Source organism: Coloeus monedula (assembly GCF_965178545.1).
Source record: "Coloeus monedula genome assembly, chromosome: 14".
Taxonomy (NCBI): Eukaryota; Metazoa; Chordata; class Aves; order Passeriformes; family Corvidae; genus Coloeus; species Coloeus monedula.
Window position 1 is genome coordinate 20890759 of NC_138794.1, and position 27748 is coordinate 20918506.

The 27748-nt window shown below is 51.3% G+C and overlaps 1 protein-coding gene across 1 annotated transcript; it reads right to left on the reverse strand.

Annotated features, from left to right (window-relative positions):
* Positions 1 to 1803: 1803 nt before the first annotated feature.
* LOC309578303 (mucosa-associated lymphoid tissue lymphoma translocation protein 1-like) lies at positions 1804 to 27413 on the reverse strand. Its single transcript, XM_082290833.1, has 14 exons — positions 27189 to 27413; positions 26730 to 26848; positions 26394 to 26547; positions 25112 to 25290; positions 24069 to 24165; positions 22419 to 22445; positions 21416 to 21619; positions 16957 to 17134; positions 12903 to 12977; positions 12173 to 12300; positions 11806 to 11937; positions 11508 to 11680; positions 6085 to 6210; positions 1804 to 4022 (listed from the first exon to the last, which is right to left on the reverse strand). Exons 1-14 carry the CDS (start codon positions 27196 to 27198, stop codon positions 3672 to 3674), a joined length of 1953 nt encoding a protein of 650 aa, XP_082146959.1. The 5' UTR covers positions 27199 to 27413; the 3' UTR covers positions 1804 to 3671.
* Positions 27414 to 27748: the final 335 nt, after the last annotated feature.

Consider the following 27748-nt stretch of genomic DNA (forward strand, 5'->3'; position numbering starts at 1 on the left):
TATTGTTGAATCTTGGAGTTTCCCTGCATGTCCCTCTATATGTTTTATTACACTGCAAGCATATTCTATCAACAGCACCATGTGCTCTGCCCTGTAATGTCGAGTAGGAAATTATCTGGCACGTTCTGTACATCATGGAAAACCTCTTAACAAGTGGAAAATAGGGAGAACCTACTAGTTTTACCAGTTTCTGAAAAGTAAATTCAGATTTACTCCTGTGAGGGAGGATTTGTTCCAAAAAGATGGAAAGAATTAAGTGAGCTGGTAAGTGAAATGACTTCAACATTGCCCCATACTGATTTTTTCCCCCCAGAAATGACTCCTGCAATGAAGGACCTGTCTTGTGTTTCTTTCTCTCGTTGGTTGAGGCTGGAGAGTGGCTGATGTGAGACAAATCCATCTTCTCCTTCCTTTGATCACAAAAACACCAACTGAGAACAAACCTTCAGGAATCTGCTGCCAACAGAAGGGTGCCAGGCTGGGGTGGATCTGCCATGTAACACACACATATAACATAAAATGTGCACATATAACACACCCCCTGACTGCACCTGGGACCACGATTTTCCAGTAACAGACTGAAATGGCATTTCCAAGATTCCCTGATTTCTCTGATTTTCACTGCCTTGTTTTATCAATCCTTTTGGGTACACTTGCCTTGTTGTGTCAGGAACTGCCAAACATCAGCAAATGAGCTGAGAACTGCATCCCAAATGAATTCTATAGCAGAAGAAGAACGTATCAGGCTGTTGTCCAAGGCCTTTCCCTTCAACACATATGCCCTAGCAGAGAAGAAAAGAAGGGCATCTACCTAAAAATAAAATTATTGAATATTTAGGTGCTGCTATTTTCATTATGTATTGTTTTAAAGCTTCAGTTCACTTGGTGCTTTTTAAAGAAAATACAGACTTGGGTGAAGGAAAGCAGCTGTATTACCTACAAAAATGGTTCTAAGCACTGTTTGCAGCCCCTGGGCACAGGCTGGCCCAGAAGCAGGGGAAGTGGAGGGCAGTGGCTGTGGAAGGGAAGGAGGCAGAGAGGGAATGGGAACTGGAGCTGACATCTCGGTCCCGCTTTGCCTGCTGCTGCCTGTGCACTCCCCCCTTCCCACCCTTCCAGGGGGTGTGGAGGCCAAGCTCTACAGAAAGGACATGGCTAAGAGACACACAGTCATCTTGGGATGCCTTGTCTGTCCTGGATGCTGGGAGATGGAAACACAGATTTCCAGAGAATTTACTGGCACTAAGCACCATGAGGGAGTTTGGATTTCATGTGTAAAGGTGGGGATGAAGGATCCACAGTTCCATCCCCTCCTACAATGACTCCAGCTGAGGCCCAAGACACAAAGTTCACCTTTGCAATTCAGCAAGTTCCCAGATGTGACAAACCATCATCTCAGGGAATGAACCACCATGGGAATGTGGTGATTCTCCCCTGGGCTTGGCTGCAGGGGCTCCTTGGAGGAGCAGGAGAACTGATGACAGGGACAAGTGCTGTGGTTGGCACCAGGACAGGAGACCACCTAAGCCATCAGAGCCACACTTAGAAAGCAGAGGGACAAATCACAATGAATGAGGACTTATTTTATCTACACATTTCACCCGACCTCATTTCATCCTATCTAGTAATTTGATCTGCCTTCTAAATCCAAACTTCAGTATTTTTAGTTACCTAAAAAAAGAAACAATGCTCACATAGAAGAGCCCAGAAGCTCAAGATGGAAGCATGAAATCCCAGTAGATCAATATTAAGTTACACCCTGGCAATCAGAGGGAAAATAAACACAGTTAACTCAGAGCCACGTGAAGCTTTGTGCATTAAAAACACCAATAGTGTTTTATTCAGAAAAAATAAACAGCCTCACTTTGAATGAGAAAACATTCACATTAGATGACACCTGGCATGATAATGGGAGTCAGGAACAAGCCTTGCCTCAACAGCACAGGAGGGTGGGAATAATCCTCACAGAGACCCCCCAGCTCCTCCCAAATGCCTGCTGAGCCATTCCCACTGTGCCCTCAGTGGCTGCTAGTATTGAGTTCATCTTTGGTTCTTCCTGAAATTAGTTTATTATTTTCTGGTTTAGTTTTTCTATCAGCCCATCTTATTTAAACTATATCCTCTGAATTTTTTTTTTTTTTTTTAAACTTTAGGTTTTTTCCTAGGAGACTTTCTAGCCTTCAGCCAGCTGGGGCCCCTCTTCTTTCCCTTGGCTCTACTCACTGTGAGAAGAATAAAAGCCTCCTCTGTTCTCTTTGGACAGGTTTCCAGCACTTGTAGAATGGTTTATCTGGAAGCAACTTTTCAGATTTTTCTATGCTGCAACTGACACCACAGACAGAAATGTATCTTCACTGAAGGAGAGCAAAACTGAGAAAATTCTGCCTCCAACCCTTTTAAAGCAAGACAGAGCTCAGGCATTCTCCCCACCCTGCTACCCTTGACCTCTCAAGAAGTTTTGCCCTCCAACCTCTTTCTTCCACAGGACCATAGCAGCCAGAAGGGATCACCAGTGGTCTCTGGTCCAGCCCTCAGCCAGCCTGGATCAGGTCATCAGCACCTTCTGTAGTCCAGAGAGAACTGTTCTCCAAGGATGGAGACTGCACACTTCACTGGGGTCACTGGCCCCTCTGGAACTATTGGATCACCCTCTCAGGCTGTTACTGAGTAATCACCTTTATCAAACATGTATTAGGGAAGCAATCAGGGAGGGGCCTGTGCCCACCCAGGCTGCCCTTTGGGCCCTGCTCACCTGTGGCTTTCCCCAAACAGCTGGTTCTCCATGTAGTGCTTGAGGTTGCCCACAGCACAGACAGGCACACAATCTGCAGAAAAAACAATCTGCACTAATAATAACTTTTTTGAGGTTATCTTTTCTCAATCCCGGTACATTCCATCTCTTCAGTAGGACATTCTGCACCTGAGAGGACCTCGGAACTGCAGAGGGCTGAACACCCTTTAATGCCCCTGTACCAGGCTGGAAGGGGCAGGTGTCAGTGCACCTGCCTGGAGGCTATTCCTGGTGGAACACCAGCCTCCAATGTAAACACACACTGCATAGAACACCTGACCTTCTTTTCCTGGCAAGCGACTGTCTCGCCCCAGTTATAAATACATTCTTCAGAAATACATAAATGCATAACTTAACACCTGCTTTGACACAGACATGGGAAGGAAACCATGCTGGGACCCCAGGGAAAGCCTACACTCTTTCACCTGGTCCTCCTGGTCCAGCCCTGTGTCCCTTGCACAGCTTGGTGAGACCCAGCAGCCATGGCTGGGATTTGAGCCAGAGGGGTCTGTAGTGTTTGTGGGCTTCTCATCACATTCCATGCAGCAACTTTTGTTTTCAGGCAGAAAACATCAACCAGTGCCCTTGTCTTGCAGTGGTGCTGTTTTTGCCTGGCAATGCTGTGACTGGAGGGTGGCCCTGTCCTCTGCCAGACACAATGACTCCCCGCTGGTCCCGATGCTGCCATGGGACAGGGAATATTCCCCGAGGGAATTGAGGCCCTGCACACCACACGGTGCAGATAGGAGAAACCTTTCCAAAAAAGCAGCCTTGGCCTCAGACAGGGCAATGCTGAGGCTGGGAAGCAGCTGGTGGATTCTGACAGATTTAGCACTCAAATTGAGGCCTCAGTTAAAAGAGCAGCTCCCAAGGTTGAGGCTCAGGGCCCGTCCTGCCCCGGGCCAGCCCGAAGCAGTGCCGAGCAGAGCTCGCCCAGCTCGCTCTCATCGTTCTCCTCGGGCTCGCTGCTGAAGTTGGAGGGGCTGCTGCTGGGCAAGCTGTGGCCAGAGCCTGTGCTCAGGGATCCCTGGCCCTTCGGGTCCGTGCTCAGCGCCAGCGCAGCTCGCAGGCACGCGCTGCCGGCGCGGGCAGGAGCTGGCTGGGAGTCATTCCTCTGGCTGAAAAACTGCCCCAGCAGGGATCTCTGGAGGGTCGTTTGGAGGCTTTCACAAGTCCTCTGGTTTGTGCTTGGCCGGGTGTAATGCAAATCCAACTGCAGGACCACGTCTGTCTGGAAGGGGAGAGCAAAGAACACAAAGTGAATGGGAGAATTCGATGGGAAGCAAAGCTCTCCTGCTGCTGCTGCTGCCAGAAAGGAGCCTTGGCTGGCTCTTGTGCAGGCTCACAGCCCCATGCTGTGGCATGATGGAGCAATGCTACTGCCAGAGAAAATGAGCTGTTCATATTCACACAGATCATGACGCTTACAGGCCTCAGCCATGGATTCTGTATTTCAGGACTTCTCCTGAAATCAGGACATGTGGGATCTCATCAGCTCCATCAGGGCACTGTCACTGCAAGCACCACTCTGGCGATGTGGGCACAGGGGAGCAGGAGGGGCTGCACCATGGCCAAGACCAACGCACATGGGAGAGGAAAGCATTAAACACTTTCAACCCTGGCAATGTTCCAGGCCAGGCTGGACGGGGCTTGGAGCACCCTGGTCCAGTGGAAGGTGTCCCTGCCCATGGCAGGGGGTGGAACAAGATGAGCTTTAAGGTCCCTTCCAGCCCAAACCATTCTGGGATTCTATGAACTAAAACACACCTGACACTCTAAAAACCAACAGCTTTAAGCAGCAGTGCTCCACAGGGATCTGCTCACAGCCTAGCACTATTTTAGAATTTTCTAAAAGATGAAGAAATAAGAGAATAACCACATTCATGGCAGTCAAACCCCTGAAAGCAGACCCCAGCACGGCGCGGTGCCTGAAACACCTGTAAAGAGCAGGGAGATGTATAATAGAACAAGAAGATTTTGGCAGGCGATGCCCAGTCCAGGTCTCTGTCTGCACTTAAAAGCAATGCAGAACAACTGGGAAAGGTTCAGAAAAGAGCTCCAGGAACAATCAAGAACTGAAAGCACTGCCATATGCTGAAGCACGTCACGTACTCAGCAAGCAGAAGTTGCTGTAGGCAGATCCAGGCAGCAGCTTGAGAGCAGCACTCAGTGTAAGATCCACTGGCTGTGTGTTAGGAGAGGAAAAAAAGTCCAAGTAGAGACAAAGTGCACACTGCTGTTTGAGGAGAGACAAGCCAGGAGACCAGCAATTCTGCCTCTCTCATGGTCTTTAAATAGTTTGAGGGTGTTTTCAAGTGTGCCAAAGAGGCACAGCTTGGATCAGGCTTGGCAGTGTTACTCTGATGACAGGAGATCCTGGCCAGCCCATGAGCTCATCTCTCAGGCAAGCACACAGCCTCGTGAGACATCCTCCACCTGAAGTAACTGGGCAGGTCTGACCTCCCTGTGGCTGATGGGGCAAAGAGCAGCTTCCCTGGCCAGGCAGCACAGAAAACCAGAACAATCCACGACCGGTGATGCCTGTCTCTGCTCCCAGCACAGGCTGGTGTGGGTCAGCTTTGATAGGAAGGTCAGGCAGGGGAGACAACACAACAGCAAAGAGCATCCACGCTTGGGCTCTGCAGCCTGATTGTAAATCAGAAAGATTATGCTGAAGTGGAAAAGGTGAGGTGAAAGGACAGTGCTCTCCTATGGAGCCAGGCTGGGAGAGCTGGGTGTGTCCAGCCTGGAGAAGAGAAGGATCCAAGATGATTTTAGAGCCCCTTCCAGTTCTTAAAAAGGGGCTCCAAGAGAGCTGGAGAGGGACTTCAAACAAGGGCCCTAAAATAACAGGATAAGGGGAATGGCTTCCCACTGCCAGAGGGCAGAGCTAGGTTGGATATTGGGAAGGAATTCTTCCCTGTGAGGGTGGCGAGGCCCTGGCACAGGTTGCCCAGAGAAGCTGTGGTTGTCCCATCCCTGGAAGTGTCCAAGGCCAGGTTGGATGGGGCTTGGAGCAACCTGGGATAATGGAAGGTGTCCCTGCCCATGGCAGAGGGCGGAACAAGATGAGGTTTAGGATCCCTCCTAACGCAAACCAATCTGTGAGTCTGTAAAAGAGGGCAGCTTTTGTGCCTTGAAGATCAACAAGCTCCTCTAACATCAGTCTGGATGTGACACTGACACAGACACGTGGTCAGAAAGGCATATCCAGCTCCAGCCATGGGGATGGGGACACCAGCTCCATGAGAATGCAGGAGAACTGTGGAAATTTGCACCTGGTTACTCTCTACCTGAATTTTCTGCAGTGCACAGAGCTGGAAGATGCAGTCCAGCTCCTCCCGCTTGTACACGGAGGCGAGCAGACTCTCCACATGGTCCAGATGGCTCTCCCTCTGGATGGCCACGTCATCCGTCTCCTGGGTCAGGAAAACAAGAGGAAATGCAAGGAAATTTTAGCATCAGCATGAAGCATTGAGGCACAACTGCCAATCAAACACGTGCTCAGGGCTTTGATTGACATGCTGCCTGGTGGAAATGCTGTGTATCCTAATATGGAAGTACTACAGAGAGCAAGCAACAGGAATGCAGAGATTTTACACACTTGCCTTGTGCATATCAATGAGAAGACCCCGAGTACATCTTACTATGAAAAATGGGGTATGGTGGGATTTTCAGCAGAGCCTGAAGCAGCACCAGCCAGTATTGTAACCACTGGTACTGCCAGCAGTTTGAAGGCAGCAAGTTTTCCAAGGGCACAGCTGGAAGCTCTGAGTTGTGCTGAGTGCTGAATTAGCCCCTCACCATCTACAGAACTACCAATTCTTGCTGAGTTCCTCAAATTTAGCCAAAAACAGCCCTGTGTCTATGAGATCCTCTTCAGTACTGACTGAATCTTGGAGCCGCTAATACCCCAGGAAGAGACAAGGGAATAAAGGCCTTACGAAATCATAGACCATGGAACATCCTGAGTTGGAAGGAACCCACAAGGGTCACTGAGTTCAACCCCTGGCCCTGCACAGACACCCCAACAATCCCACCCTGTGCCTGAGAGCAGTGTCCAAACGCTCCTGGAGCTCTGGCAGCCTTGGGGCTGTGACCATGTCCCTCTCACTTTGGATTTGAGCCCTCCAGAATGGACCATGGTCCACCAGTCCCTTCCAGAAGGCACTTGCCTCTGCTAGCTGACTCTGGCAACCGTCCCAGTGTGATCCTTAGCAGGAGAAGTTGTGCTGGGCATGCTGATGAAGGAGGCTGTTAGGATATTTGAGGAGGTAGAAGTTGGAGAAGCCCTGGGAGCTCTTCCTGGCCTTCCCTGAACTGCTGCCTGCAAACAGCCAAAGTGATTTGTTTCTGGCCGGGAGAGTATGAGGGAAAACATTGGATCCCAAATGCTGGCTGGGATCTGCAGGCATCAGGATCACCCCTGCATGCAAGGCTGGTGGAACAGGAGTAGCACCATCGCTGATCCAGTAGGTCACTGGAGGCTGAGGAAACACCATTTATCTCTGTGCAAGAGAAAGCCAAATCCATCTCCGCACTTGGCAGCTCATTACTGGAAAGATAAACTGGAGGGAGCTTGGGGAAGATCAGGCCAGTGAATGGAGACTAAACCTGGGGACCAAAGAGGCACAAAGCAGATCAGCCAGATGCTGCTGACACAGGGCTTTGGCAGCACGGCTGCAGAAGGGAGGATGTAGCCCTGCTGTGTCCAGCCAGCTCCATCCTCCAGCACATGCTCCGACCCACAGCGCTGCCTCCAGCCCAGGGGTCCAACAGCACAAGGACCTGGAGCTGCTGGAGCAAGTCCAGAGGAGGCCACAGAGATGCCCTGGGGGCTGAAGCCCCACTGCTCTGATGCCAGGCTGCGAGAGCTGGGTCCAGGGAGACCTCAGAGCCCCTTCCAGTGCCTAAAGGGGCTCCAAGAGCTGGAGAGGAACTTTGGACAAGAGCCTGGAGTGGCAGGACAAGAGGGGGACAGCTTCCTACTGCAGGGGTAGCGTTAGATTAGACGTTAGGGAGAATGCAATCTCCACGTTGGAACTTCCCCCCTGCAATTCAAACCATGACTTACTTCCATGTTGGAAACAACTTTTTATAGATTTGAAGGCCCCGTAAAATCAAAATTTTTGCTTTTCTTGCCTAAACTACGATTGTCTTGCTCTTTCCTTTCATTACTTCATCTGTGCTTTACTTGGCACACTTCTTTTCCATGAAGCATGGACCCAAAACTGGACCCAGTGTTCCAGCAACAGCCAGGAGAGCCAGACAGGATCTCACAAAAATCTCAGAGCTCTTGTTTCCAACCTTGCCATGGTTCTGTGCCCTGTTTTTGTCACCCCAGCTGTTTTGGGCTCTGACCAGAACTGGTTCCCATTCACTGCCCATCCCATGCTTATGCTACTTTTTATTCTTGCTCATGTGCAGGAACTTGCATCTGCTGAATAACAGCCTTGGCCTCGAATTGCACCTTCTGTTTATCCAAATCCTTCTAAAATCTAACCCTGCCTTGTAGCACCTTGCAGAGACACTTGCAGGTGTTACAGGATCTGTGTATTTAATAAGCACATCAGTGAAAATAAAAATCAATCCCACAGCCCTGATTTTCCAAAAAGCCCAAATATATTCAATCACCCTCAAAGGAGAGTTTTCTCTTAGTTTTAAATGGAATTTCCTGTGGATCAGTGTGTGCCCATGGGCTCCAGTCCTGGCACTGGGCACCACTGGGAAGAACCTGGCTCTGTCCTCTTTGCACGCTCCCTGCAGGTATTTGTAGACCTGAATGAGTTCTTTCTAAGCCTGTCCCTCCACAGGATGAACAGCCCCAGTTCTCCCAGCTTTTCCTCACAAGGGAGCTGCTTCAGCCACTTCATCATCTCCATGGCCCTCTGCCAGACTCTCTCCAGAATGTCCATGTCTCTCTTGTGCTGAGGAGCCCAGAACTGGACATGTGTGGAGGACAAACAATATCCACTGCCCTTGCCCTGTCCCCCGAGCTCATCATTTTGATGCATAAGGCATCAGGTTATCAGGCATGGAGGCCCTTTGCAATCTATTGTAACTGCTCCCAGTCACCTCCTTGTCCTTGCTGTGTTTGGGGGTGATTGGCTCTGTCACGTCCTCAGAGATCATGGTGAGGTTGACTCTCCTGGAGCTCCCCAAATCTTCATTCTTGCCCTCCAGGAAGGCAGGACTGACAGGGGCTTTTTTCCAGGCCTCAGGAAGACCATGAGGAGATGGAGAGTGTCCTTGCAGTCTTATCTCCAGCTCCCTCAGCACTTGTGGGTGCACCCATCAGGTCCTGGGGATTTGTGAATGTCCAGCCAGTTCAGTGCTCCCTGACCTGGTCCTGCTCCTCCTCCATGTGTCTCCCTTGCTTCAGACCTTCTCCTTCGTTTCAGGATTCTGGGAGTCCTGAGGTACTTGTAGAAGCCCTTCTTGTTGCCCCCAGATCCAGCTCCACATAGGCTTTGACTTTCTGAGCCCCATTCCTACATGCTTCAACCACATCTCTGTAGTTCTCCTACATTACCTGCCCCTGCTTCCACCTCTTGCACACCTTTTCATGTGTGAGCTCAGTTAGGAGCCCCCAGCAAATCCATGCAGGCCTCCTGATGCCTTTGCTTGACTCCCTGTTCCTCAGGATCCTTGAAAATCCACCAGCTGGGATCCAGGGCTGTATCCCATGGGAACACGGCTCTCCAGCCTAGTGACCTTCAAGACATTCACCTGGGCAAGAAGCAACCTGGTGTGTCTGCTTCAGCAGGAGGGTTCTGATCTGCAGAAATCCCCTCCAACCCCAAACACTCAATGACTCTGTGCTCTTAAGGGATGAATTAAAGCCCTGACACATGAGATTCAAAGCCTGTCAGCTGACAGCAACTCATTATCCACAAGTATCAGCAGTCTGCTAAATTCCCAGCCACCACAGCCTCCTGTTCCACAAACTAATTCCCTTCCACACTCTCCTTTATCATTTCTGGCTGTATAGGAGAAAATGGAGAAAAGCATTTTCTAAATTAATTTTTTTAGACAATTCATAGTTACTTATAAACCTTTCCCCATGGTGGGATGTGTTTTTTAATGAAGATGGTGCCCAGGAATTGGCAAGGCCAGGTTTTAGCTGGCCCTCAAATAGGGATATTCTAAATAAATTGGGGGAAGGTTGACTGGCAAGGCCATTATGTCAAACAGCTCCAGATCAAGTGTCTGGTAAACAAGGAGATCCAACATAAAGGTTTTTAAAAAGTAAGGATTTAAGCAGTATAGAGAAAAAAAAATAGGAATGCCTTGGTTCATGTGCGAGACCAGCCTCTCCCTCTAAAGACAGTGCTTGTCAGGTAGAAATGCAAGTCAGGCAACCCACAGGATGGGAGGGAATATGGGACAACTAAAGAAAATGAATCAATGCCAGAAAATTCCATCATAATTATTCCTGGCAAACCCACAACAAGCCTATTTAAGTCCCTTTGATAACCAGAATGTGGCAAATGGTGGGAACACTCCCATTTCCTACATTCCCCATTTTCACAACAAAACAGCTCTCTGGGATCATTCTAAGGGCTTACAACCTCACATTCAGCCTGGTGTTGTTGGCCTTCAGCCTCTGGCTCCTGCAGCTCAGCCACGCACGTGGGACTTAGGGGGACCCCAGCTGCCCTGAGCATCCCTCAGGTGCTCTGGAAAGATTCTGGAGGGAGCCCGGTGGGCATCTCAGGGACCCCACAGGGGCGTGGTCGTGGCTGTGGTGTCTGAGGTGGGGCAGGTGACAGTCATGGGAGGACACGCTGCTGCCTCTTCAGACGGCACTGGAGCTCAGCATGAGCCAGCTCCGCCGTGCAGTGGGACAGAAGCAGGGATCTGGCTGTACTGGGGTACCTTTTTGACTCTCTGATCCCTCTTGAGACAGCTCCAGAGGCAGGAGCAGGCAGCTGGGTTCCCCTTCCCCCCCAGTCACTGATGTTGGGGGAAGCCCACAAATACATGCTCACACACATAGACACAATTTTCATGCATGATGCTCACAAGAGGAAATGGTGGTGCAGCTTAGGAATGGGCAGGATCAGGCTCCAAACCTCCTGGATACACCACGCTGCATCAGTGACCCCAATGTGCTGAGGAGCAGCGTCCCTCCACGAGCAACAAGGGCCAAAAAATCCACCACAAACGAGCTACGCTTTGGAAGAAGGGCTACAGAAAACAAGGGAGATGGTTACAGAAAGGAGCAGCAAATTAAATCCATAGGGGTGGCCCATGGAGACCACCAGGAAAGCCCACACTGGGCACATGGTCTGTGAGGAAAGGTGTGAGAAAGGGTGCAAGGAAGCTGGTACAGCTCAACTGGGAAGGAATATACTGTTGCATTAAGATATATTAGCATGGCAGACTAAGAAGGCATGAGTCAAAAAGCCAGACCTGCTTTCTAACACAGAAAACAGAATAGCTCTTGGCCTCAATCAGATTAAATGCAATAATTTAATCAGGCAGGACAGAAATCAATCTGAGGGACAACTGATTAAAGGCATCAAACTGCTGCCAAATCTTTTTTGTGATGCATGACGAGCAAGGCAGGGAATCCACAGAGGTGTGGAAGGAACCTCAAAGAGGTGTACGCAGAGGAGGGGATCCATTTTCACCTGGGATCAGCCTTTCCCAGCCCTCAGGACTCAGCCCAACCACCCTCCGACCTCTGAAATGGGGGAAGCAGCCCAGGAACAGAACTGGCCAGAAGACTCACGGCAGGCCAGCGGAGCAGGAGCTGGGGGTCAGTGATGTGGGCCAGGGGTGGCTGTGGCTTGGCACACACGAACATCAGGTTGGAGAAGAGCCGGAGGAAGTGGAGCTCCACCCGTGCCCCGCATGGGAAGGTCACCGTTCTGCTCAGCGGCTCTGGAAGGGAAATTCAAGCAGGATCAACTCCTCAGAGGGTCCTGTCAACACCTCCCTGCAGTGCCGTGTCCCTGAGGGGCACGGGGACCCCCAGATCCCTCCTCCCCACACCCCCCATGGCTCACCTTGGCTGTGTCCCCAGTGCTCAGTGGCTGCTCCCGAGGGACAGATGGGATCCGTCAGGGACCGGGCTTCCTTTAGCGTGTGCTTGATCTCCATCACCTGCTTCCCAGTGACCAGGGGATCATGGCCAATGTCTGCAGGAAAGAGTCGGAGGCACAAGGATCACTCCAGGTTCCTTATTGATCTCCCTGCCTTTCGGGCCCTACACAAATGTCCCCATGCTGCTCCCAGGCTACTGAAAGATCCCATGGGGCACGGCCTGTGATTTGGATTTTAGGGAGGAACGGTTGGCTGGCTGGGATGGGATGGTCTCTGCTCTCTCTTCTCACCCCCTGCACTGAAGCAAGTGGTTTCTAACTCGTCTCTCACCTTCTAACACATCCTCCAGCATATGTGTAACCTTCTTCTCTTGCAGAATGTGTTTCTTCAGGTATTTCATGAAGATCCCAGAGCTGAACTCCCCATCCTGCAATTCATAGGCTTCTGCATCTTCACTCCTGCAAGAATAAGGATACTTCTTCAGAGTCCTCACAGTTCTGCATTGGGCATGAGGTCCAGGGTGAGTCTGGGGTGGCCAACTCCATCCAGACTGTAGTGGCTGGGTCCAAGTGAGCTTCTCAAGGAATAACACAAAGTGCTTGGGTTGTGTCCTGGAGAGGGTGGGCAGGCCACAGGATGGGAAAAAGCAGTGGAACGGAATGGGATAGGACAGCACAGTCTCCTCTGCCAGCCCAGGCAAGTGATGAAGGTGAAAAGCCAGTGGAACTGGCACTGGACCGGGAAATAATACCCAGCATCTCAGAAGGCTTTGGATGGGCTGCTCATGGGACATACACCTGGAGAATCAGGCTGAAGAACAGGTGACAGGAGCTGATGTCACCTTCACACACAACTTGTAACTGAAGCACAGGCTGACAGCAGCAGGAAGGACAGAAGTGCCTGAACAGCAAACCCAGCAGATGGAGGGTGAGAGCCAGAGGGAGCACAAGAGAAGCCCTCTCCAGCCTCCAGAGCCACCATGCATGCAAGGATGAGAGGAGACAGGGCTGTGCCAGAGTGTGGTCCCACGGGAGGGTGTGGGGGTGGTGAAGTCACTTACGTGGAATAGCCATAGACAGTGTTTCCCCACGGCTCCAGGGGCTGCACCTGGGACAAGGCACACCCTGGGTTGTACCTGGAGAGGAGGCAAAGGCACAAGTCAGTGTCGAGGACATCTGCAGCTGGCACGAACAAAGCCCACACACTCCTTGTGTCCATCTCTTAGGGATGGCAGTAGGATCAACCCTCACCTCAGATATAACCAGAGAGACTAAAGCTGGGAGTCCCACCAAGAACCCAAACCACAGGAGAAGGAGTAGGTATGTCCAGCTGTGGCTTAACTGCACTGGTAAGCTGCTCCCTGCCCTGAGCCTGAAGCTGTGGTACAACCTGGAGCTGTGGGTACAACCTGGAGCCATGGGTGCACATTGCCACCTCCCTCCAGAGGCTGGATTTTAACATCTCCAGGCAGAACCACGGTGCAGAGAACACACAGCTTCACCATGGCCCAATGGACAACCGTCCCTCAAGAAGTCAGAGGTGCACAGCACCATGGTTACAGCTCAATTGCCTTTGCTGGAGGTCTGGGACACCCCACAGGGCCCTTCCAGACCACACACACACACTTTTGCCTCAGGGAACCAAAGCAGGCTATGGATGATACACCCCCAGATCTCCCTCAGAGACAGGACCAGGACACACACACAAGTCTCAAAGCTCAAAACTGGTCCTGACACCTCAGTCTAGATGCAGCTGAATGAGCATAGCCCCTGTTATTCCCAAAATCAGGTAGATCCATGGTGACAGGATCTGATTTCCAACAAAAAAAAATATCTTGATTGCATTGAATGGTCAAGCCTTGCCCATCTGACTGAAGCCAGACTGACAGCACACGGACAGGCTGCCTCCAGGTCACACCAGTGACTCGGAGCTGTTTCCAGTCACACAGTGCAAGAGCCAGGCACAGAGGCAGCATTAGTCCATGCAATTCAATCCCAGCACAGTTTCCTGGGGCTGGAGCTGGGACGCTAAGGAGAGCAGAAGGGACAGGGGTATTGCCAGCAGCCAGCACGTCACCTACTGCTGGTGGCACAGTCTGGAGATGTTTAATGGCAGAATTCAACTGACTTGTGTAAGTTGTCTTAAAGACGATCAGAAGAGAAAATGTGAGAACGAAGACATGTTTCTAAATCTGAATATTGAGATTTATCTGCTCCTCAATTGCTCCTAATTTAATGCAGAAATCTTTGGTTCCAGGTCCAAGGATAAATCAGGGAATTCCTGGAAAAGGCAGTCGCATCCACCCAAAATCAGCATATAAATGTATGAGGCTACACACAGGCTCTGTGCTCTGGTTCCTCGCCTGCTAAGGCTGAGCATCTGCTCCCACTTGGCAAAGGATGTGTTTCTCACCACCCTGGCATTTCTGATGCCAACATACGGGGTGAGGAGAAACTCTGGGTGAGCTCCCTCTTAGCGCAGACACAGCTTCATGCATGAGCTGCTGACAGACCTGCAGCATCAGTCTGACCAGGAGGGTGTCAGGAAGGGAGGCCCTGGGAGCCTTGTTTTATACAGAGGTGTAAACACACACAGCTATGAAATCCAGGTGCTTCCTTGAGCTGAAATGGTGATTTCTCGAGAAAAAATGAGCTCAGGAGAGAGCTCCTGCCCCCAAAAGGTCTGGGATAACACCCACTGCATGAAGTACCATGCTTGCTGAGGAAAAGGGGAGGTGTGAACTTTGCAGAAGGAGGGAGAAAACCAGCTGCACAACTTTGCCTAAATATCACAGCAGATCTCACACTGCATCCTCTTCCCAGAGCACCACTGAGACTTCATTGAGCAAAGGAACCGCTGGAAATGCCAAGGAAGGAGACAGCAGCTCAAAGGGAGACAGACAGCAGCTCAAAAGCTGGTTTACAGATTGTTAACATTGGCACTGAGGTCCCTGTGCAGCCCCCACACTGCCTCCCCATCACACACTGCCCTCACATGGAACACCAGCAGCCCAGAGCTGCACTAGTCTGGCTCCAGCAGAGTATCCATGAGAGCCAGGTGTTCCTGCTTGGCTGCAGGCCATTCCCTGCCCGTTATCAAAGTGGGGAGGACAGCCAGGTGCTGCAAGGTGTGCCAGGGAAGCAACACACTCTGCTTTCAGCTGCCAGCAAGGAGGGAGAAAGGGGATGCTCCATTCTGGGGAGTTCAGGGCAGCATCAAGGGACATCAAGCCCCTGCTCCAGAGCTGCAGGACAAGTCCCAGCACAGCCAGCTTTAAGCTACTCAAAGCAAGCAGCCCCACCACGACAGCTAAAAGGCACGAAAAATTTATCATCTCTCCAGGGGCTGGCAGATCTCTCAGGGTATCAAAAGCTCTGTTGTCTTTCCAGTTCTTAGCACAGGAACCACAGCACGAAGAGAGAGACATTCCTACGTTTGCTCTCCAGGTCTTTTCTGACCCGTAAATCTGCCTCAGGAGCCTGAAATAAATGAACTAATGACAGCTTCTACTGCAGCAGTCCACCCACCTCTGCTGAAACTGGACAAGTAGTAATTTTCTGCAGCAGGATAGAAGTCTGCAGGCCAAGTGAGGATGATGGGTTTTCCACAGAAAGAGGAAAAATGCTTATCTCTGACCTCAGCAGCAGCTGCTTCACAACACAACCACTTCAGGAGGATTTAAGGCCAGGAAAAACAGGTAGCAGGGCTTAAAATATTTTCCCTGTCAAGCTGCACTCTTCTCACTGAGATGTTAACAAGATTGCAGCCAGGAGAAGAGAGGTGAACTGAACGCTCCCAGCCTGAGCACGTGGGAAACATGGAGCAGGAAAGCACACAGTCAGCAAGATCAGCTCAGGTGGGTCAGGCTTGAAACACAAGACAAACCCTGTGCTGAGTTTCAGCCAACAATTTATGCCAGGCAGAGCTATCCCTCCACAGGCTTGAGGCAACCTGCCTGTATTTGCCAGGCTTCTTCACCTCAAAAAACCAAGGGAGGGTCTCCAGCCCCTTCTCTCCAGCAGATCTCAGACAAGGTCTGATGCTCTCTGCACTAATACGTGACTGACCTGTGGAGGCCGGTGAGCCTATGGAACAAGGGACAAAGAGAGTCTGCTGGTGGGACAGTCCCTAAGATCAGAGATCCTCCCCAGGTTAGGGTGACAAAAGAGGCTTCCCCAGGATGCATTGCTCTGTTATGTTAATGTACCCCAGTTCTGTTTCCCTGGTTGGCCCATTGGCCTCCCTGCCCCCTGGTACTTTATATGTCCCTGCCCTAGAAGGTTCTCCACTCTCCATTCCCCCATTGGCCCTTGCCCCACTGCCACCCCCTCAGAGCTCCCCACTGTCTCCCTTACCCTAGTCCCGCCTGTGTACCACCCCCGTGCCCTCAGATCACTGGTCCCTGATGCTCCCTCTGCTCCTGTATAACCCTGGACCCTCCTATGTTCTTTGTCTTCGTCCCTGGAACCCTTAACGAGCGTGGCTGCATTAAACTCCTCCCGTGGAACCCCATAGGAGGTTTGTCGTCGATCCATTCCTGGAGCTATCTGTGGTGTGTGGGTGTACATCCATTCCTGGAGCTATCTGTGGTGTGTGGGTGTACATCCATTCCTGCAGCTATCTGTGGTGTGTGGGTGTACATCCATTCCTGCAGCTATCTGTGGTGTGTGGGTGTACATCCATTCCTGCAGCTATCTGTGGTGTGTGGGTGTACATCCATTCCTGCAGCTATCTGTGGTGTGTGGGTGTACATCCATTCCTGCAGCTATCTGTGGTGTGTGGGTGTACATCCATTCCTGCAGCTATCTGTGGTGTGTGGGTGTACGTGTGTGTGTGAGTGTGTGCCGGTCCTGCCGAGCGCCTTCGCCCTGGAGACGCTTTTAGGAAGTTGTGGCCGGACACTGTGACACTGACCCATCCCCAAGGACACCCTGCAGGACCTGACAGTGTGGTTGATTTTATGGCACAGATCAGTAACATCTGACAGAGGCTCAGCAGCACTATGGGGGATGTAGCAATCGCAGGGGCTGCCAAAACCCACAGGTGAGGATGGCCACCCTCCTCCAGCCCTTGGAACGCCCAGCCCAGGTGGGGAAGGGGGAAGAGGACCCTACCACTTCCTGCAGGTGTCCAGCAGGATGATGTTCAGGGCCGTCTTCTGCTGCTGCATTTTCTGGAGGATCCTCTGCACACTGATGCAGTTCTCAGGGGCATAGGGTTGTGGAGCATCAACAGGGACCATGTAGTTCCTCCCCAGATGTTCGTACCCGTGCCCAGCATAGTAGAATAGAGCTGTGAAGAGAGAGAGGAGAGGATGACTCAGGATGCCAACCTGCAGGTCTGTAACCAGCTCCCCATGGCCATGTCCCACCTCATGTCCTGAAGGAATACTGGTGCAGGGCAGACCTAGACCAGTAGCATCTATGGAACTGGAGCTACACTGACCTCACAGTTTCAACTTTTTCCCAACTATTCCCTTAATTAGAGTTGGAAGCAGCCCCAAGAGGCTCTCCCGTACTTGTGGGTTCCTGCACTGTTTGTCTCCTGAAGTCCCTGGGTTTACACGCTTCCAAAACCTCTGTGCTACAACACCCAGGCTCAGCACCTGCCAGGCTGAATTTCACCTTTGTACAATGTCTTGTACAAGAGCTCCTCAGCTCTTTGAAGGAATAAGGCAACAGAAAAGGATTTTACCAGGATGGAAAATACATTAACAGCCATTTAAATGAGAAGCTCCTCAGTTTCCTAGTTTGGGAGAAGAGACTAACAACTCTTCTTAGGTGATCAGCACCAACTTAGGTGATGGGAAACATTCTTGACTTCAAGGGTCTGCCTGTTTTCACACACCTGTAAGCTGGTGAAAAATTAGACACAGAGAGAAGTGAGTTCTTCAGATGTCCAGAACACAAGGATCATGTGCTGCAACAACCTCAAACCAGGCACCAGCCCTGTCAGGCAGGGGAGGAGTCAGACTCATGCAGATGCTGGTGGGAAGTCCAAGACCCAACAAGAATTTTGGGTTTTACACTTAAGCACATGACACTTACTAATGGTTTCTGCCTTCCCAAGAGATGGCAACACAGGACCATCCAGGTGGGAAGCCAGCACTGGGGAGCTTGGGATGGCCTAAGCTGGGGCTCCTCTCCAAGCCCTGTGTTCAGTGCCGGGCTGGCACAGGGATCCCCAAGAAGGCTGGAGCTTCCCAAAAGGAAGCTGCACAGCGGCTGGCTGCCCCTCCCCAGCACCAATGACACTGCTTGGGGGATGCTGGCTGGTGAAAGCCAACTTGGAGAATTGAAATGGGTTAAAAATAGCTCTGCGAGGTGACACAGAGAGTTGTGTTACTGCAACTGAAGGACAGTGAAGAGTGAGAGGTCAGGAATCGGAAAAAGCAGCTAAGAAGCAACAACAGGAGAAATTCTTCACTCAGATTCGCTGCCAAAGCCCACAGTTCAGTGAGTAACCTTTCCTCTATTTTCCCTCCACTGTTCCTGCCCCTGGACTTGGGAGGGCACTCACTTTGGTCTGATTTTGCAAGGATGCAGTAACAGGGGTAGGAGCTGAAGGGCTGAAAGCATGATCTCATCGTGTGGAGGATGGAAAACATGATCTCATAGTCAAAAAGGCCTTGAGTCACCTTTGGTTTCTATTCTCAGGGCACAATGGAAAGTTTCTCAAATGGCCATTTTCACAGGTGCCCGTGAGATTTGTGTTCCTCTTCTTGTGGATTGCCAGCCAGAGACAGTAGGATCTGATTTGCAGAAGCTTTAAACTTTCATAACTTGCAAATCAAACCCACAAAACCCTCCCCTGAGATTAGAAAAGAGAATAAAAAAGGAAGCCTTCTAGAAAAATTAGATGTACGTTGGGCCCCTTGAGCCTTTGAGCACTGGTGGCTTTCATCCCTCTGCCTGTACACACAAGAGAAGTGATGACATCTGTTACCAGGCAGCATCACTGAGGTTTGGAAAAAAATGAAATGTAACAGGAAAGCCCACAAAGAATGATTCAATCCTTAAATCTTCTAACTTTTGAGGTCTTGTTGAGCACCTGAATGTACCATCAAGTGCTCCCCATGCTATATAAACCACAGAGACTCATGTTCAAATCAAAAAGGGTGGGTTTCACATCACCTGAGCAACTTCTCCAGCCTCTTCTGGACTAAATCTCTCCTCCTGAACAGGAAAGTCAACAATTTGCCCAGAGAAGGAAAGGGCTGTTTAATTCTGAGTTCTTTCCACATCGTATGAGTCAGAACTGCCCATCACAGACAAACTTCCGAGTCCCAAATTAAAAAGGGGAAGCTCCAGGCACTGCTTACAATGCAGCATGTGGCTTTACAAAGGCATGACTCCATTTTCCTCGTATTCCACTCACAACTTTCTGCTCTCGTTGCATTTCCAATGTAATTTTTTTGATTTGGGACTTTTTAGGATGCTCGAAATAACATCCACGGGGATTCCCTATTTGCCTGAGGGATGTTTGGGGCCTTCAAAAATCCTCTGCAGCTTTTCTAAGATGAGATCAGGAGGAAAAGCAGCCTGATAACCCACCACCTCCACACAGTGAATTGGAGAAACCTTTGGATCATAGAATCATTAGGGTTGGAAAAGACCTCCAAGATCATCAAGTCCAACCTTGGACTGAACCTCACCATATCATGCAGTGCCACATCCACTTGTTTTTTGAACACTTCAGGATCCAGGCCTGGGAGGAGAGGGAGAAGGAGCTGTGCTGGGGTGGTTGGGAGATGTGGAAGTGGAAGAAAATCTCACAAAAGCCCACAGTTCCTGGAGGGACAGTTACAGAGACCACAAAGCCCAACCGCCCTGTTTGGCACAGACCATACAACAAGGGGCAATGAGCACCAACCCATGGAGGTTCATGTTCACCAGTCAGCCCTCTCCTCCCTCTGTATGTCTACACAAAGCTCTCCTGACTTCAGCTCTGGTGGTTGCTACACAGGAGGTGGCACCTCCAGGTTCCTCAAGAACACCGGGATGCTGCAGGAGCGTGTCCAACACACACATGGATGTACAGGACTGGCTGTCACAGGCACCTCTGGAGTCTTTAACAGGCTGCCTGGGTTGTTCCTGGAGCTGCTGTCTCACCACAACTGGGGCACTCAGCAGGCAGCCTGACCCAATGTCCTACCATTATATTAGGATTCCAGCCAATGTGGCAAGAATCCTGAACTCAATCACTGCTGGACCCAGCTCACACTGGGGTTCACTGCCTCCAAAGAATAGCACACCACTGAGCCTGGAGAGCTGTTAAGAAAACCTCAACCTAAGCAGGCGCTGCCTCACAAACACTCAACACTCAACTCAGCTGTTAGTGTTTTTCCTGACAGCGCACAAAATCAGTTTTGCCAGGAAGGATCAGAGGCCACGAAGGCAGAAAAGCTCTAAAAGTTCAAATAAGGAATGACACTGTGAACGGTTTGCTGTTTCCAAGCATTTTTTCTCTCCAGTGCTTAGGAAGGGCCATGGATAAAATGCCATTTGGTCCTCACATGCCACGGATAGAGGGTAAGACTGGCAGCTGGGATGACTCTGACCTGGGAGAGGAGGTAAAGCTTGGGATACAAGGGGATTTCAGAGAGCAACAACAAAAGGAAGCTGCAAGTGAAGTCATGGGAATACGCTGTCATAGGTGACGTGCTCAGCTGGAGCACCAGGACTGCGCACAGCCCTTCCCACCAGCTCAGCCTCCCCCTCCAGTCAGTGCTTCCCAGAACAAGGTGGCTGTACAGCATTTCCCTCGTGGCCAGGTCCCCATCCATTCCACAACCTCCAAACCTCACACTGAGTGCCAGCCTGGAATCAGCCCATGATGACTTTCACTGTCTGGGTGCCACACAGCTGGCAGGTAAGCCTCACACTGAGGTTCGGAAGCAAAAAAAAACACCTGCAAGGTGTTTTCAGGGTATCTGTCATGCTGGGAGAATCTCAGGGACCCCAAAGATGCTACCTGCACCACCAAATCTGAACATCTGCTTTAAGACCCACAAATCTGCCGGTTGGGTTCATGGCTGAGGAACGCTTCCCACTGAGCAGTGTGCAATAAGCTCAAAGCCCAACCTCAAAGCCACCTGCAGATGGAAATGCTCCTCTGCAAAAGGGTTGTCAAGGGCCCAAATTAGACCTTCAGGAAAGAGAACTAAGAAAATCATGACCAGATTCAGCAGTCAGGGCTCAAAAGGAGCTCCCCTCCTCACACATTACGGGGGAGGACAATCAGTCAGTCTCCCCAATTCTTTCAGCCAAGGAAAAATCAAAGCCCCCTTTCCCATTCACTATCAGAAGCACTGGCTCCCCAAAAACTCAGTTTGAGCCCACACTGTTGGGGTTGGAGGTGAGCCATGTGTTGGAGAAACATCCACTTTGCCTGACTATAACCTGGCCAAAACTGAACTACACTTATCCAGGGGCTCCTGCCAAGCCTGGTACTGATGCAGGTCTCCCTTGAGATAGCAAAGCTCAATTTCTTCTCTTTTAATTCAATAACTGTTCAGAAAATTGCCCAATCTCTACTCAGCATGGGCAGGTGGCTGAGCTGGCTTTGCCTTACCATAGACTCCCTTCCCCAGGAGCTGCAGGAACCGACTGACCGCTGCCACCATCTCAGCCTTGTTCAGATCCAGCAGGGAGACAACCTGGAAGCCCAGATGCTCCAGGAGACGACTCAGCTCAAACACATCCCTCACAGGAGCCATGAGGTTGGGGTGATGCCGGTAGCGGTTGTTGCCCACTAAAAGTGCTATTTTGCCTGTAGCTAAAACAAACACCAAGTGAAAAAGCCAGAAATGCTCAGCAGGAGGCAAGATCACCTCACCTCCTCCTGTTGGAGTGAGGATATGGGCAATCTAAGGAAAAGTTAGGCAGCAAGGATAGACCCTAGGCTGCTGCAAGCCTGGAGCACCCTCCAGAAAGCCCTTGGCTTTCTGAATACTTCAACAAAATACACAATCATTTTGACAGAAAGGCTTGAAAAGTTTTCACTTGACAACCAAAATCCCAGGAATGCAGAGGTTCTGCTCTACCTGCCCTACCATGACCACAGGCCTGGCGTGTCAGTGGTGCATGGGAGAGGGATTTGCTGAGCCAGGCTGAGGGGTCCTCTCCCTCACAGGGCTGAAGGAGAGAAACCCATGGCTCCTGCTTTGATTTTATCCCCACCTCCCACTGTAAAAAAATGGGATTTATGTTGCTCAGTAGTGGTGGGAGTGAGGAACTTTGCCTTGCTCTGAGGAGGTATTTCAAGTAGGGATAAGTTGTCATGTGAACAACACTTTTAAAATCATTTGGCAGGCACAGAGTTTAGGACTCAGTTACTCATTACGAATAATCTTACTCCATTTGCTGAGAAAGATCAGGGCTTGGCAGGGGACGGGACTCATTTTATGCTGTGCAGCTCTAATCCAAGAGCGCAGAGCCTGTGGCAATATGGGCATAAAGGTTTGAAGCGGTCTCTGCAGAAAAAGCACTCCCATTCCTTGTCCTCCCATCCACCCTGGAGCCTGGCTTTTAATTAAAGGAAAAATTGCTCAGGAAGAAAAGATGAAAGTACTCACCAAAAAACTTTCCAGAGCCACATGTACCTGGAAAAGAAAGAGGGAAATGATAAGCCTGGGCCCAGCACCCAGTGCCAGGTCTGAATCCTGCTCCAATATCCCCAACAATGCACAGCTGGATCAAACACACAGAGGATCTGCACAAGCAACGCTCCTCAGGCAACTCCTTCATAGCCTGACTGCTAACTTTAAAGACACTGGTCTGATGTTAGGAGGATTTATGAAATCCAGTTTGATTTATGACACCCTGAGCAGCTGGGATGCAAAGCCTGGAGAAGTGGCAGACCAGGATAGGAGGGTCAACATGGAGAAGCTCGTACCTGATGTGACTCACCTGCTACCCTGCTGCAGCAAAAGCAAAGGGAACACAATGACTCAATAAAAGCTCCAAAACTGAGTGTTTCTCCCCAGAAATGTCCAGAACAGAGAAAGTTTGCCTGTTTGCTTTTGATTGCAATAATATTCCCAGAGTTTTTCATCTCCCTGCTCTGCCTTTCCCTCTTGTTTTAGCACTTCTGGCTCAGAAAAGCTGCCCCAAATGTTACTCACTTTGGTCCACAAGCTCTCCTACCTGAGCACTTCCAGCCTCTTAAAATCATCATTACCCTAACAGCTCCAGCTTTTCCTATTTAAATTAGAAATAAATTTAAAAATTCAGCCCAGGAGAAAATTCCAGAACCCTACATGCTCTAAAAGAAAAAATTAGGGATAAATTGCATAAATCTCATGGGTCTTTGACCCCTGAACCAGTGTTGCTGATGCACCAGAGATGCCTGAAAAGCTTCAGAACAAAAGCACTCATCCTTTTCTGCCTCTGACAGAGGCACCTGTTGCAAGTTAAAGCTCCCCAACAGTAACACATTGAACCCAACCCAATCTGGTGTCCAAATCTCACTATCCTCCTAGGACGTGTTTTGCCAGCTATGAGGAGGCAGGCAGAGTGCTCTCTGGCTACACAAGATCAATTTGTACTTTGGAGAAATTTTAAAGCCAGCCTAAAAGGCAGGATAAGAAGCTTATGGCACAGAAAAATCTCTAGATGGAGTAAAGAGCCAGCAAAGCCAGCCCATGCTATTCCTGCCTCACATAGGGTAAAGGCAGAGGGTCAAAGCAGCCAGAGGTGGAACGTGCCTGGGGGTCTGGGGACACGTCCTCTCCCTGGGATCCATCACTCACACAGCATCAGCCCTGAGCTGCCAGCCCGAGGGGCCCGAACCTTCCCAAATAAACACCATCCTCTCCAGCTCCATGTCTGAGCACATCCCTTAATCTCAGTGAGACTGGAAATGGGTCTGGCCACAGGAGCCTGCCGCGATTTGGCCTGGAGCTGTGAAAGCAGCACATTGGCATGGCAAGAAAATGGCAGGGAGCAGCTGAGAGCACTGAGCCTGCCCTTACACAGCAGGTGTCTGACACACTACAGGGCCCAGCAGCATCCCACCTGTCGGACAGCACATTGCTGCAATTAGGGGGTTTTCCAGCCACTGCTCCTTTTACTCCCTCAGAGCCCCAGTATCAAGGAATCCTATTTATCACAGTCCTTGTTCACCAGCTCAGCACCTCCAGAGAGCACCAAATTCCTCTGTCCCCTGTAATTATGTCTCACATCAGGTGATGTGCAGCAAAGCAACGTGGGCTGGTTCTGCTCACCGATGTGAACGTCCACGGCGTTGGTCCAGTGCTCTCCGTGACTGTTAGAGGCACAGCAGAGGTACGTGCCGGAGTCACTGACCTTGGTATGGGTGATCTAGGCAGATCAAAAGTTAAATCACATTATTTATGGTGAAAGTCTGAAGCTCCCTGCCAGGATCTGCTGAAGGCACTCACGGTCATGGAATAAGAAGTATTTTTCCTGCTGTTCGCAGAGACTTTGCCTCACAAAGAATCAGGATGGGGACAAGACCCAGAGCAGTACTAGCTGGCGAGGACTCTGGTTCTCCAGCCCAGGATCCTGCTCAGAGAGGGACTAAAGCCACCACTGAGTCAGGGCGGCCATAGCTCTGTCTATGCAAGCCCTGAACACCTCCAAGGACAGAGACCTTGCTGCCTTTCTGGCTCCAGCACAGCACCATCCACTTCTGAAAACAACCTCTTCTTAGTGCCCAGACTGAGCTTTCCAATCAGAAGTGCAATCTAAGGCCACCACGTAATACCATCTAAGGCCATCTGTAATACCATTGACCACTACTGAGAAGAGACTGGATGTCTTGTCCTCGTGCCCTTCACGTAATGCCCTGGAAGGAAATCTCCTTTCTTGATTCAAGAAGACAGCACTGATTTACACTCAGCCAGCGACACAAAACAAAGCGAGCCCTTCTGCTGCCTCCCTGACTCTTTCCTGTCAGGGCAAACCACATTTCCTTCTAGATCTCCAGCAGGCACACAGCATTCCCGCAGCTCCATCAATCCCCTGCATGCACAGACAATAACTGTTCTCACGTCTCTGCTGTAAACGGGCACAAGAGATGTGCTGAGAGCCCTTGACGCATCTGTGGATTGGTTTCCTCCTAGAGGAATACCCACAACTTTCAAAGAAGTCCATAAAACATATTCCCCCTTCACACAGAGCCATCCAGCTGGCTATCAAAGCAGTGGGGTGATATGTGGAGGGTTTTCTCACAACTCTGCAATCAGCTTCTCCCATTACCCACCTCAGCAGCAAAAGCTTCTGAACTATCCCCAGAAAACCTTACCCAGAGTTTTTTTCTCTTCTGCCGCTCCAGCAGGTTCCCATTGTGGTACCACTGGTAGCTGGGGGCTGGGACCCCCATGGCAGCGCACTGCAGCTGCAGCGGCTGCCCCACCTCCACCCGCTGCTCGCTGGGGTTGAGGACAATGACTGGTTCTCCTCGCCACAGCCGAGGGGGCAGACCTGCAAGGCAGCAACACAGAATTGGTCCTCCCTCCACAAGGACAGCAAACAACGGCCATTTTCGACTATCACCTTTCTCCTTGGGGAGCAGGGAACCCTTGAGAGCAACGCCTGTGATAGTAAATGCCACACCAAAGCCCTGCCTCTGGCTTCCCAAACCTGATCCTCGCCCTTTCCTTCCAAGGGTGCAGTCAACATTCTAAGGTCAACCACGCCCCAAGTTATTTTGGGTCAGCTTTGAAGTAGGCAGATGGGTTCTTCCAGTCCCAATACCCAGAATAACTCTGGGAAACCCATGGCAAGCATGAGGTGCAGGTGGACGGGGCTTGGAGCAACCTGCTCTAGTGAAAGTGTCTTGGGGTGATTTTATGATACTACTGTATTTCCCTATCGTCTGCTTTATGCCCAGAAATGGGTCCCATAGCTTTAAGCTGGGTCCAGAAGGGGAGGGAGAGAAGCCAGGTGAATTCCTCAGCATGGTTTGTGTTCAAGGACTCACACACACCCCGCATTCTCACCGCTGCAGAGCCGAGGGAGCACCTTTCTGCTTTTAGCCAGCCTCTTAGCTGAGGCAAGAAATTTTCCCATATTGGCATACTGAATTCCTCTGGTAACTTCTTCTTCTTCCTCTTCTTCTGGAACTCTTCTGCCTAGCTGTGATCTGAGAACCAGATCATCGGACCCCGTGGACCAGCAGGGAGGCTGTGGGGATGCCACATCTCAGCCTTGGACATCGGGAGGGGCCGAGCCAGCTACAGAAAAGAACTCTGAATCCGCCAGCTTTCTCCGCATCGAGGAGGTTTATTATCTAACACTACTCATTTGTTTCCTGTGCCTTGTTGGTACTCTGCTTGTTAAATAAATAGGTTTTCTTCACTTTCATCCAAGAAATTCCTTTCATATTGGTGGGGGGGAGTGCTGAAACCTGTCTTCTGGGGAGGAGACGTTCCTTCCAGAGTGTTTCCCCCTAAACTTGTCTCAAACCGAGACAGAAAGGTGTCCCTGCCCATGGCAAGGGGTGGTACAAGATGAGCTTGAAGGTCCCTTCCAACCCGAACCATTCTGTAATTCCATAATACATCAAGAAGGTAAAAGGCTTGTACCTCTGGCAACACACTGATGGACCTCCACCTTCACCCAGTCAGAGAAGACGGCATTTCTGTGGAGGTCATTGACCCTGCAGGTGTAGAGCTGGGTCTGCTCTGCAATGATGGGCAAGTCTTGGTTGGTCGCTCCAGGAATCGGACGGCAGTCAGACTAAAGGGAAAACACAGGCAGTGGGCAGCAATTCCTTCCCCACTGCTGGCAGTAGAAGGCACTAGGAAGCCCCTTGTAAGAGCAGCAAAAATGGAAATCCCTGGTTTCCTCCCCTTCTTCAGCTCCCCCACTGTGTGCAAGGACCCAGCCTGGCGCCATACCCAGGGCCACCCCATCCTTACCTGGTACTGACAAAACCACTGGTACTGCAGTGAGGTGCATCCCTGGGCTCGGCACCGCAGCATGAAGGAGTATCCCACCGGGACAGAGACAGAGACCGGCTGCTCAGTTATGGCAATGGCTGTGGAGAAACAGCATGTGGAGCTGGGAACAACACTGCAGTCACAGCCCAGCATCTCACGCTCACCCAGTGGCCAGGCATGGTGGGCTTCAAGAGGGATACTCATCCCAGCAGGCAGGAAAGACTGGAAGAACAGGGATGCTCCTGTGCCCAGAGACTGGAGAGAAGGATGGATGGATGGATGGATGGATGGATGGATGGATGGATGGATGGATGGGTGTGTACGTGGATGGACAAGAGGATGGGTGGGTGGATGGATGACATGGGGCTCCTCTGGGTACTCTCGCAAGTGCCCGGGGGGTGGCACAGTCACTCTACCCACTGCCCCGTGACCACTCACCTTCCTGCATCGCTTCTCCGGCGGCTCCTCGCCGGCCTGGGCGGCCGCCGGCCGGGCCCGCGGCAGCTCCTCTCCCCGGGACGCGGCGGCGGCACCTGCGGCGACGGACGGCGGCGCTGGGGCGGGTCGGGCTCGGCCGAGGGTCCGCTCACCCGACGCGGCGGCCCATGGCGGGCTGGGGGCTGCGGCGCCGGGCCGGGGCCCGCACTCGGCTGCCGCCGGCCCCGCGGCCCCGGCACTTCCGCGCTCCCGGCCCGCCCCGCGCCCGCCGGCACCGGGGGCGGCGCCGCCACGCGCCGGGGCTGCGGCGGCCCTGCACGGCCCGGCCCCGAACGGACCGGCACGGCACGGACTGGACCGGCTCCGCACGGCCCGGCCCCGAACGGACCGGCTCCGCATGTCTGGCCCGCTCCGACGGGGACGCTGCAGGACGTGTCCCTAGCCCGGGTGCCACTGCCGCCCGCACCTCCCTTCCCACGAGTGACCTTTCCCTCTCCCCAGGGGTGTCCTCACGCCCACCGCCACTGCTGACCTCACCCTCATTCACACGGGTGTCCTTT

Bases quoted from the DNA above. Each gene is read 5' to 3' on its own strand.
- LOC309578303 (XM_082290833.1), bottom strand. The intron at 25,291-26,393 runs GTACAAGCCTTT...GCTGCCTTGCAG, and splicing joins CCATCAGTGTGTTGCCAGAG to GTCTGCCCCCTCGGCTGTGG. The intron at 22,446-24,068 runs GTGAGCAGAACC...TTTCTTTTCCAG, and splicing joins CGCCGTGGACGTTCACATCG to GTACATGTGGCTCTGGAAAG.